Raw genomic sequence first — 12,994 nt, 5'->3', positions numbered from 1 at the left:
TTCCATGACTGCATTCTGAACATTTCAACAGCTGAGTACATTGTAAATACTCCGGCAGGAATTTTGATTTCTCATCCTTATTTCTTTGGGATCCCATGAGTAATACAAGAAGCTTGTTTATTGCTGAAATATATCTTGCTTAATGTCTTTCATGTCTGTCCCTGGTGTCTTACCAGCAAAAATGGTGGTGAAAATGATCCTAAGCAGAGGAAGAAATCAAACAGGGAAACCGAAAGAAGAAACAGAAAAGGGAATGTACTGGGGAAGGAAGATGGGCTGCACACCTTCTGGGGCTCCAGTCCTAATCTGGGAGAGGGCAAGAAAAAGGAGATGGAACAGACTGAAACAAGCCAAAAGGTATTGTTCCTGAGAGATGCCCTCAGGCACTGGGAAAGAATGTCTTGACACCTAAGGGAGAGTGGGCAGGCACCAGGCCATTGACGCCTCTAGCTCTGTCTACCCTACCTAATACACCCTTGCTGGTCCTTGCCTGCAGGTTCTCTCATTCTTTCAAGGTTTCGGTAGCACATAGTTTCCAGAGCAATGCCATGAGGAGTAATTGTCCTCAGGCCTAGAAGGCCATGTGCTACCCCAGGCCTTCTGGGGCCCTGGCTCAGTGTGCCCATCTTGGGTACTTTCAGCATGATGGATCACATCTCAATCTGTATGTTACAGCTAAGGCTGCTGGGATCAACCATATTTCCACAGATCGACTCTCTGTATTAAAGGGAGAGACAAAATGTGTTGCTATGTAGTAGATGCAAACCAGGCCCTGTTAACAATTAAAATTTCACTGGTTCTTGCCATTACTGTTACAACTCACCACCCTTGCCTGAAGATGCTCCTTGGGTATCATCTAGAGGGCCTCACTTGTATTTGTCAGCATCGTTACTCTCACCTCTCCTCAGGTCCTTCCCTTCAGCTTGAAGATTCTGTGATTCTATAAGACTGGTAAGGAGGGTTGTGGAGTCTCTAGTACAAGAGCTTTTTGTGTGTTTATTTTAAAGTCTGCCTTATAGAAAATTTCAAACAGCTACAAAAAAAGAGAGAAGAGTATAATGAATGCTCATGTACCCACTGATCTGCTTTACCGATTTATATCCCATCTACACCTCCATCCTCTCTACCCCTCTGGATTATTTTGAAGAAGATTCTTAAATATTTTAGCATAGATCTCAAAAAGACAACTCATTTTTAAAAAATCTAGTGCAGGAGTTTTTAAACTTGGGTTTATGTATGTAATGTTGCATGCAAATACGCATCTTCTTGAGAAAATGACCTACAGCTCTCATCAAATTTTTTAACTGGTTCAGGAGTCTAAGATTTTAAAAATCATTGCTCTAAGCAAAACAATGAGAAGAGATTAAATTTGCTTTAGGGTCAATATTTGTGAATGAAACCTCTCATCTTTTCACCATTACCACCATTACTTAAGTATTTTTCAGAAACTTGTTTCCTAGGAATGATTTTAGCTGTTGTATATATAGAACAGTAAATTTCAACTTTAAAAGGTTTTAGGATTAAATGCACTCTCCAAAAGCCATAAATACTAATTTAAAGAGCAGAAAAACATTAGAGGCATGTATACAATGGTCAATATACAGTCACCATGAGAGCTTTCCAAATGGGCCCTCAGCCTGCCAAGTGAAGGAATCTACATCAGAGAACCAGAGGGAGAGTCAGTCAGAACTGATTTCACCAGAAGCATTAGCTCAGAGGCAGAGAATACAGGCACAGAACTGCTCAAAATGTCCCTACATTTTGCAAAATACAAAGGACAACATACTTCCAGGAATGTGATGCTAAAATAAAAAAATTCAGAAACCATGCATACTGCTGATTAAGTTAAAATTACGCAGTTATTTTAATAAAACAGACATAAAATATACATTAACATTTTCTTTATTTTCAAAAATCTGGGTTAAACAGGCAAGCTGCATGTACATAAACCAAACCAAACAACACACCAACAACTTAAAAAAAACAAAACAAAAAAACCCCAGAACCTTGCAAATTGTTAAGACTATACTGGACTATCAACTAGAGGGCTGCACTAAATGAACAAGAAACCCTGACGCTCTATGACATAAAACTGATGCCATACGTGCTTTCCCACTCGGGTGATCCCACGTGCACATACATGTGTGTACATGTGCAGGCATCATTGGAGGAAGAAAGAAAAAGTTGAAAATGGTACAATAAAATAATTCAAGTTACTGGCCATTTCCTCTGTCCTTCAGAGTGATGTTTCCAGTGTTAAGAAATTATGGATGCCTCCTCTACATTTAAAAAAAAATCCAGAACAGTGAAAACACCAGGACACAGTTTTATTGCTATCTTTTGGAACGTACGGCTACACAGAAAATATTAAAAATTTCAAGAAAAGCAACGTGTTTCTTGTCTAAGTAGTTAAAGTGAACAGACTTTTGTTAGTCACAGCCAAGCAGGAGGAGACCCTGGGAAAGGTTATAATTGGAGCTTTTCCAGAAGAGGCTCCTACCATCTGCAAGAGGTTTGCTATGCTTCAGAAGGAAAAAAGAAGCAAACGCAAAGCAACCAATTCACTTTTGCATTTCTAAATTTAAAGTAAACATGCTGGTGTTGTTGAAATTTTAATTTCCAGTTTAAATTGTCATGACCACTTGGGGCACAGACAAAACCTTTATATGACCAGGAAGGAACTGAGCAAGGCCAATGACACTCAGTGTTCCTGTGTGTTTTCAAGTCTGTTCAGTGCAAGCAAATGAAAACCAAAAGAAAGCAACCCAGCTTTAGTTCTAACACTGATAACTGTAGACCCTGGAAGGAAGTAATTTAGTGGGTTTTTTTGTGTTTTTGTTTGTTTTTACTGCTTTTATTCCCTTACTATCTGAATTTAAACACAGTTCCATAAAACTTCAAGTATAGCTAAGGAAAGCACCTCACTGCCCCCAGCCAGCTTCCTGCTGTTGAAACTGAACTTTTCTGGCATTTGTACTAAAACAAGTTTCATTTCTCCTGATCTCTTGTTAAAACACAGATTTTATCTTCTGTAATTTTCTAATTTTGCACCTGTTGTTAGTTCCGAGTTTGGGAAGAGTGGAGAAGCACACAGGATGGCCTCCACAAGCTCTGGTCTAGGCTATCAGACACCAGGACGAACGTGGGGACCCCTTGCTTTTTCTCACTTGGAAGCAAGGGACTCTTTCAGGATAGTGTTTTAAATGGTAGTGGGGAAAACAGCAATTTAAATTTTATTTGTAGAAAAAAGTATCTGAATTTTCTATTTTTACTATAATGATCATGCATCACTTCAGTAATAAAAATAAACACAATGCTGTGAGGTGGCAATTGTTTTTAGGTCCATTTTCTTGTATTAGTTCAGCCCATTTTACGTGAGGACTTTGGGCATTTGGGGAGATTTTTGTCTTCTCGCCATATTACCTATTTAAAAGCATACATCTTTCTTCCAGTGGGTAATGATCTGACACCCCACAGTCCCTTGAAATTATGATATTCAACAACAACAAAATTTAACCAAGCTTTGTAGGTTGCAGTATAATTTATCTTTTTAAGAATAGTACATAGATGGTTTACTTCAATGCTTGTCACAACTAAAAATATTTTCCATATCTTTGCACATAAAATGTGTATCAAATACCAAAGTCACAACTTTTCCCCTCAGAATTCCCTATCGTCGCCTGGCACTTGGTGCTATAGAGTAGAAGTCTGGAGCCAGAATGTTCTTTTGTTTTCTGATAGGCAACTTATTTCTGTCTGACTGAATGCCTACAGGATTTTTCATTCTTTATCCTTGGTAGTTTAAAATTTTGCCAGGAGGTGATTAGGTACAAGTCTCTTTCACTTGTTTTTTTTTTGGCCTGGAATGCAGTGAGACCTTTCAATCTAAATACACAGGTTTTTGTTTTGTTCAGGAAAGATTTCATTTTTATAGTCTAATGATATTTTTCTTAATATACTCCTTCCATCAGGAAAGCAAATATCAGTAATGTTAGCTAATGTTCTGTCTTCCAAATCCATTATCTTTCCCCTATTTTCATCTCCTGTTTCTTTTGAAAGAATGATAGGAAGAAAATCTCGTTTGTTCTTCACACTGATATATATATATATATTTTTGGCCACATCCCGCAGCATGCGGGATTACTTCCCTGACCAGGGATCGAACCCGTGCCCCCTGAAGTGGAAGCGCGGCGTCTTAACCACTGGACCACCAGGGAAGTCCCACACTGAGTTTTTTATAAGCATCTGTATTATTCTTTTCTACTTCCAATGTGGATTTTAATCTGCTATTGTGTTTTTAGCTTCCTTGAAATCCTTCTTTCTAGTTTATCTTCTTTTTCATTTTATTCCGGTGCCTTTTTCTCTTAATCCATTCCCATTTTAAGATAACATACTATTGCTGCATAGAAGCAATTCTTCTGTTCCTTCAATTATGACAAAGAGAATCCTAAAATTTTCTTGTTTCTTGCAGTAGACTACTTTCAACTGTTCTGGAAGTTGTTCATTTTCCTTCATTCAGTCACATTTTTTTTTTTTTAATGCCGCATTTGTTTTCTCTATACTCATCCTTAAATGGTCCTTTCTCCTCAAACCCAGTATTTGCCTTTCATTTTGCTATCTGTCCACTTGAGTGTTTGTCAAATCCCTTTTTTGGATGCACAGGTTGAGGGTAAGAAGATGTACATATTTCCATGTCCAGTTTCTAGTTTAACACTTTTCTATTGAAGTGGCATCCTTTTCCTTTCTATTGTCTGGTTTTCTGGATCTCTGATCCAACACCATACATGAAAAATCACAATATTTGCATTTTCTGCTACTTGCTTATTTATTGTTTTTGTCCTCACATAAAGGGCGTTTTTCTCAGAATGCACTATGCCTCCAACAGATCCTCTCTGCTTGCTGCTCACATTTTAGCCCTAGAACTTGGAGCTGGACTGAATGAAGAGGAGGTGGGTGGGGAGATGGGAGAGAGGGTGGGATAGAGAAGCTTTTCACTTTATAGTGTGGCATCTGGTTAAGAGAAAGGATAAGCCAGTTATTTTTCTGGCACCAGAGCTCTGAGTAAGGAGACTGACATGGTTAATGAGAACAAGTATTAAATATCTTTCAGATTTTCTATTTCACAGAACCTGTTTCATGAAGCAAAGCGAAAGAAAACAGTGAGCTACAACCTGAAAGGTTTTGTCTCACTTTACTTCCAAATGCCTTGTAAATTGTATTGATTCCTTCTAGATTCTAGAATTGAGAGGTGGCCTTCTTCTGGGTCTATATGAGTGTTTTTCTTGGAAGGCAGGAAGTCAATGGGGCCTTCTGCCAGACAGCTCCATTAATTAATTTTTTAAAATCCAAATCTTCCAGCTATGGTATGGAGGAAAGACTCTGGATTAATTTTCTAGTCCTGAATCTACTACTTATTGTCTTGCTGACCTTGGATGGGCCCTTTAATATCTCTGGGCTTCGATTTTCTTATTGGTAAAATGGGGGATTTTGATTAGGCTGTCTCAGAGTTACCTAGAACCTTTTATTTTTTAAGCCTCAAAACAAAAAAATCCCCATGCCCTGATAAAGGAAAGAATAGAAAACAAATGACTAAATAAGTATATTTTGCTATGAGGTTGCTTTAGCCTAAAGATTATAAAAATCCTCTGACATCAAAATTAAAAAGTGAAAGCAAAAACCCTGAGCATGTAATTGTGATGTAGGCTAGGAAGTCCTTTACATTTTAAGCAATGATACCCATTCAAAACAGGTGCAGTTTGTAAACGACTTGACTTTTATTAGAATAAACTGGCATGAACATCTGCCCTTTAAGGTAGACAATAGATAATATGAGTTATTTATTGGATAAACACAGAAGGTTCTCAGTAGGCAGAAAATGTTATACTTATTCATAGAAAACCACCAGGCTTTCCAGGAACTATTGAATTATACCAATATATTGAATTAGTAAGAGAGTACATATAAGGTATGACACAGTATGGTTTGAGAAATGAAATATTTCCCAAACAAATAGAAACTGTTTAATTTTTTAAAAGCTCTGTGATAAATGGACCTCTTTGGGCCTGAAGAAGGCAGTTTAGTTTAATGCATTGAGCACTGTATTTGGAGTTAGAAGACCTGGGTTCAAACTTAAGTTCTCCAACTTCTTAGCTCTGTGAGACTTTGGGAAATTTACTTAACTTCTCTGAGCCTTGGTTTCTCAGTAAGTAAAATGGGAATAATTAGACCTACCCTGCAGAGCTGTTGTGAGAATTAAATGAGAATACGAGGAAGCTGTGCGAAAGCACTTACCACAGTTAGTGTTAGTCAAATCTGAATCTTCCAGAAACTTATTTGAACAAATCAGTAAAAATAACTACAGTTAAATGTAAATCAATTAAATCAGTTACTCTGACCATAAAATATTTAGGAGCCCATTCTCAGTGGGGGAGAGGGATCTATCTAATTGCTTTTAATAGTAATGGAAGCAATATGCATCTACATATAATCCAGTGAGTTTTCTTTTTGGTCTTAACAAGTATTTCCTGAAATTATTAATTTCCATATGAACTGCATTAGATCAACAATAAAGCACTTTAATTGAGCATAAAAATCTGATTCTCATCAACAATTAAAACATAGGGAACCTCTCTGGATTTCTTGGGCTATAAAGAACTAGAAGTACTCAAAATCATCATCAAAATAGGCAAACTTTGCCAGAAGGATGGGCAGCCTCCCTCAAAGGAGTTTTGGGAAATCCTATGATGTCAGGATACATGGATACAGAACACATAGGAACTTCCAGAGATAAGCTAGTTTTTCATTCCCCACAGCCTCCTCTTCTCTCAGAAAGGGAGTTCAGCCTTAGGTCATCACCAATCTCTCCCTTCACTCCTGTTTTTGCTTAGGTGATAATTTATATGGAAAAACACAACTAAGATTTTTACTTAAGAACTTTGCCTAAACAACTGAATGTTTTTCTCTTAAAACAGAGCATTAAAAATTCACCCCAAAAGTAAAAGCATTTAAAGATATACGTGAATTTGAAACTTTTGATGCATTCTTCGGTTCAGGGCTGTTTGTTAACAGTTTCTCAATATGTATGGGTCTTAACTTAGGCTAAATTGGAGCGCCCGAGGGAAAATGAGGTAACTCTTCTTTGAGATCTTCATCGTTTGCATTTCTTGCTGCCTAAAGTTAACTGGTTACTAGCTCAAGAACCCACTGTTAGCAATCCAGATTTCAACAAAAGCAACAAAGTGATGCTTGTTTGATAAGAGTAATATTTAAACATAAATATTTGTTTATTTAAGTGGTAACAATGTGGTTAGTGTTAGCCTAACCTGAGAAAAATAACATTCTGCTGCCTGTAGAGATAGCAAAATAATTTAAAGAGCTGTCAAACTTAAAATTTCAAGAAAATTGTTATTCCTAAAGCAAGCGTTCCAATATAGCGAGAAGCACTCACTTAGGAGATTCAGTATATGATCTTGAGGAATTAGGAATTTTGCCTCCTAGTTTTGCCACTTCCTAACTACATGGCCTTGAGGAACTGCAGAAATGTAACATTATTCACTTTGGAGATGATCTCTTCCGATGATCTCCTTTCACAGCTGAGGAAAGTGAGACCAGCATTTACCAAGTGAGTAGAGAAGGCGCTGCCAGCCTGGTAATCTTCCTTCTATAGCCAGAGGCTTCCGCTTCTACAGGAGGATTATTTTGTCTAGATCTTCTCCACAGCTGTCTATGAACATGCTGATAGGGTGGGTATAGCGCGGTGCTTTTAATGAGGTTGAATTAAAATAAAAATCAAAGTAACAGAGTTTCACACTTCTATAAACATTTATCAGTCAGGGCAGATTAATACAGCATATAATCCAAGGAAAGCTGGGAAATGCCACATGACCGAGGAGACCATTTGTTTCACAACTTTGGTTAGGTTTTCCCATAATACTTCCCTTTGCAAACACACTAAACCATGGGAAAACTTTCTCCTAACGCCTCTCAGGGCTTCTCTATACTTTAATTGTTTTTGCTTATATCTGAGGTATCAGGGCTTGGAGGTGCTGGAGGTAGAATTTATGGGTATAAATGTGACCACATTATCAGGTTTGCTTTCCTCTTCAAGTTTAACAGTTTAAAGGAGAGAGAATCTCCATAATGGAAGGAATAAGTGGTATAGTGCAGATTAGGTGGATAATATTATTACTCTTACCAAAGGTTGTAACTAAAATAACTAAGATTTATTGCATAAATAATACTATGTGCCCGGTGCTGTGCTAAAGCCTTTATACTTCATTGACTCATACCCTTCAGGCTGATGCCCCCATCATCTCTGCTGGAATAAACTTCCAAGGGGAGACTGGCTAAATTCTGGGGAGGAGGTACCAGGCGAGCGGGGCTTCCTTTAGAGCAGGTGCAGAAGGTGCTGGGGGCAAGAGCTCACCCAAAGGACTCCCTGGGTCGTCCCATAACACCTACAGCACCACCATTCCTGAGGCAGAGCCACGGCCACTTGAGCCTCGGTGAATGTGCGAGTTCCCGGTATTCATTCCCACTTTTGAATACAAAAAACACTAAAGGTAAGTAGAGAAAAAACTCTTAACCTCCCTCTTTCTTCTCTTGGGAATCTCCTTTCTCCTGGCTTAGGCCAAGAGTAGAAAACCCTGCAGTCCCCAGACGGTATGGTTTACAGCTGGCCGAAAAGACAGAACAACTGCCTTAGCTCTGAAGCCCAACAAGAACTAGCTACTCTGCCCCCCGCTTCAGATCCTCTGAGCATGGACACACCATATAGATGGATAGGTGCTTCACCATATTAGCAGGTTTACTAGGTGTTATCACATATAAACTTAAAGTGTGTGTGCACATACACACATACACACAAATATATAATAGACAAAGTACCTATACAGTGGGTGGCACAGGAGGCATGCGATGAATGGCATTTAGGATGCTGAGATACGATTCTTTCCTTCCATCAGGTACCACTGGAGATTCTACCTCCTGACTTTGATTATAATCATTCACTTCAGAACTCTGAGGGTTGAAAGCCCATCAAATAGGTGATAAGCGACAAACCTGAGGCAGAGATTGTTACTCAGCTGATAAAAAGCCACTATCAACAGAAAGATTACAGCCTCTGGATCAGTTATTGCTACTTTTGGAAATGTTAAAATCTGAAAAGATCCCAGTGATATCTAATGGCAATTTCTTCTTGAATCGATTTAAAATAAAAATGGAGGTTTTATTAATTAAGCTGCAGGCCCTGCCCAGTAGTTCACATAGGTTATATTTCTGTTTAAGTGCAGTACTGACAAGAAAAACCACCATGTGCTTTCCTCAAACAAAATTTCCTTTGGGTGTTCACCCACTAAAGGAAACTGTACCTCGTGTTTTGTGTCTCTTTTAATCAAAACCTTAAAATCCCTATAGGAAACTACAACAGAACAGTGTGCAATATCAAGTCATAACACTGCTTATTAAAGATTACCTGTTATTTATATACAGATGGAGACATACCAAAGTTAATCTATATTCAGGAAAGATCAACTAGTAAACGAAATAAATGTGCAGGAACTAAAAAGGGAACAACATTAAACCTTAAGGCAGCATTGGTTGAGTCTTCTCTGGTAAAGGAAGTATGATATATTTCAATGACCAGTGAATGATTTTTTAAAACAATTAAATACTAAAATAATGTTTTGAAAAAGAAATAGGGCTGATTTTAGGACTCCTACAAAATGAATGTATACTAGACTTTCAACTGTGGACTGGAAAACATACACAGGAACAAAATGGTATGAAGTTGTAGCAGTCTTTCCTCAAATACAAAATAAAGATTCCCTAGAAATTATTATTATTATTAATTAGTCCTCTTTGGGCTCCTTTTTCACTTATTCAGAGCAGTTATTATAACATTCTGTTAATGTTTGAATGACAAGTGGTCAGATTTAATCTCACCTGAGTGAAATGATTTCAAACTACACTGATAACCTATCATCATGGTCTGATTTTTCAACTCTGTGCTTGTTGCTGGGTTTGCTTACCTGGTAGGTTGCCTACATCCTCGTGTCCCAAGCATTGGTGCCAACCTAAAATGATGAGATCTCTTGTGGCTGAAAGAGTCATACTTTGACAAAAATATTTCAAAACTCTTTAATAAACATGTTTTGGAATTTGTTTTCTTTGCAGCTTGTTCTGTTGGATTTTCCTGGTTACGCCTGAAAATTACTTTCAGTTGTTTTACAGTCCAGTGCTATATGCTGGAACAACTGTATGACACAAGGAACAGATGAAAAAAAACAAACTCTAAAAAATGTTCAAACGAAAATAGCTTTCACATGACGCTGAGAAAGAAAACGTAGGCACTTCTGCTTCAGGAGGTTTTTCACGTTTTGATCGCAGACCGCTTTTCCAAGACACTTTCTCTACTACTAGAAATTCCCTCATTGTACAAACCATCTAGTTCATCGGAAACCTTGTTCTCACAAGCACCGTTTGGTGCATTAATCTTTTCTCATAAAACTGTCTCCACTGATGCAGAGGTCAAGTCCTCCCAGGGCTGAGAGCAGTCCCCACTTTCCTATCAGCGTGACTGAGCGTAGCTCCACGACCTTCCATCAACCAAGGCTGCTTGCTCTGCAGGACCCAGTTATCCATCAACAAAACATAAGGAGGAGTGCCAGGTGCCATTTTTCTCCTGGAAATAGTTAACACGTCTGCCTCTCCCTTCCTAGCTCCTCACTGTGAGTGTAATTCCACAAAGTGTGTATAACATTCTAAAGCTACTAGGCTACTGGGATTTTTTTTTAATGACTACTTAAACGGTTTTCTTCCCCACTCCCTTTTATTTTTTTTGAGAAAATCTGTGCTAAAAAGGCACTAGATAAAATGAACTTCCTCACTCTTGTGTATGTAGTAATTTATACAGTGCGTTAGACTCTATAATTTAACAAAGGTGACACACATCTGGATAAAACATCCTAAAGATTCATCTACTTTCAGTTAAAAAAACAAATGCAAAGTCAAAGAAATAGGAAGTCCCACTGACAGGGACCAGCCTGACCATGAAATCACGGTCATCCCTGCCACCTCAGAACTCTGGCCTTGGCTGCGGGGGGAGCGCCCCCCTGCCAGGTGTGTTGGGTGGTGGCCGGGACCCAGGGGAGACTCACTGGCAGCAGCTGTGGGAGCCAAGCCTCCTGGAGACCTGAGTAAATGAGACGAAGGTGAAGTTCTCACAGTTTTCCAGCTTGACCTTCTTGGCTAAGTTCGGGACAATTCCCCGAAGAGACCTCAGTCCCATCCTCTGTTCCTCGTACCACACGCTGCCCATGTCTGTGGCCTCCTTCCTGGCGGTAAGGTAGAAAGGGGACTTGGCCTCCATCTGGGTGGGTGGTCGGTGGATGTACATGTACTTGTAGAGGAGGCAGTAAGGGCACTGTTTGTGTCCCCTGGAATGCTCATGGTAGATCTTCCCGTGGCACACTCGAGTGGAACCACTCCGACTCTCCCGCTTGACACTGTCTGTCCGGGCGAAATAGGGCTGGTTCTGTGGGTCTTTGAGCAGCTCGATGTCACCATACATCAGATCAGCATGCTCCTGCAGCGTCCGCATATTCAGGTATTGGCTGTTGTACTTGACCACGGTGGACAGAAGGGTGATGGGGCTGTCATCCCCCAGACACCCTGCCTGCCACATCTCCTCCTCATCAGAGAGGGAGAAGTAGACGATGTTGCGAGAACGGGCACCTGACATCCCTGCCTTACTCAGCACCCACAGCTTCTCCTTGAGCTTCTTGGTGGAGGAGCTGAAGGTGCTGCTGGTGATGGAGAAGCCCACGCCCGCATTCTTCAGGATGCGGTCCAGGCCTCGGCGGATGGCGTGCAGCGACGTGGCCAGGAAGTCTGAGCCGTCGCTCTTCTTAACGGTGACATAAAAGTTCTCGAGCAGCTCGTTCAGCTTCACTGCAGGGATCTCAAATGAGACAAACACTGAGGTTACAAATTTGCGGACACCCAAGTAGCCAGACCCCTCCTTCCTTCTCCTGATCCTCACCAGGGGCTGTATTTTGCAGAGCCCTCTAGAGGGCTGCCTTCTTAGCATGATATAGTGGAAAAAACAGTGAATTTCACGCTGGAAGATCTAGGTTCCACACTGGGCTCCACTTAGTCCCTTTAAACCTCAGTGTTCTAAGCAAACAGGATGGGAGATAATAATCATACCTTCTCAAAGAATTATTGTAATGCTTAAATAAAGTAGTGGACGTGAAAGGGTTTGTAAATAGTAATGAACACACATACACACAACATATATATATATATATATATATATATATGTAATTATTTTTATTTTTATTATTGGCCTTGTAACTTTCACTGTTCCTCTCTGGAAAGCCCTTTCCTCTCTTTTCTAGGATATCATTTCCTTCCCTCCCCTTCAATAAAATTCAGCCATCCTCTTTGAAGAACTCCTGAACTAAACTTATCGAACTCTGAATCATTCCGACATTACTTTCCCTGATCTCTGCATGTACTTGGTGCTGAAGGGAAAGATGACTCACATGTCCATTTTGCACAGCAAGTTAATGCCCCTTGATTCTTCACTTGAATTTATCTGAATAAGTCTGGAAATATTTCTGACTTAACGATCGATAGGGCTTCAATGTCAATATTTGTTCAAAAGATATGAAAGACTTAATGATTATACTGACAATTAGAGAGTGCTCCTTATTTAGGCATGGCAGGAGGAGGAAGGTTGGTGGGTAAGAAAGCTTTACTTTCAAGAGGGAGCCATAAAGATAAAACCAGACCTTGCTCATAGTCAGTTTAGGTTGAATACACATTCTAGGACAAAAGATAGTCTCAATAAGAGATGTTTTAAAAGTAGAAACTGTACAGGTAACACTCATTCTTCTAATAGCCCTTGGGTCAAAGAGGAAAATAAAAACTGAATTATAGATTAAAAATGAGGCAAACTGAAAACATTACATATCAAAATGTATGAGGTGTT

At 39.4% G+C, this 12,994-nt stretch overlaps 1 protein-coding gene across 2 annotated transcripts in view; it reads right to left on the bottom strand.

Annotated features, from left to right (window-relative positions):
- Positions 1-2,822: 2,822 nt before the first annotated feature.
- KIAA1958 (KIAA1958 ortholog) overlaps positions 2,823-12,994 on the bottom strand; it is a 178,186-nt gene continuing 168,014 nt past the window's right edge. For both annotated transcript variants that reach the window (XM_019946452.3, XM_019946451.2), the window contains one exon: positions 2,823-11,959. In XM_019946452.3, the coding sequence (XP_019802011.1) occupies positions 11,153-11,959 (807 nt within the window). In that variant the 3' untranslated portion in view covers positions 2,823-11,152. The remainder of the gene's footprint in view (positions 11,960-12,994) is intronic.

The sequence above is a fragment of the Tursiops truncatus genome, chromosome 6, assembly GCF_011762595.2.
Source record: "Tursiops truncatus isolate mTurTru1 chromosome 6, mTurTru1.mat.Y, whole genome shotgun sequence".
NCBI classification, from domain to species: domain Eukaryota; kingdom Metazoa; phylum Chordata; class Mammalia; order Artiodactyla; family Delphinidae; genus Tursiops; species Tursiops truncatus.
Note: the sequence above shows the minus strand (reverse complement) of the source record. Positions and strands in the feature narration are given on the sequence as shown.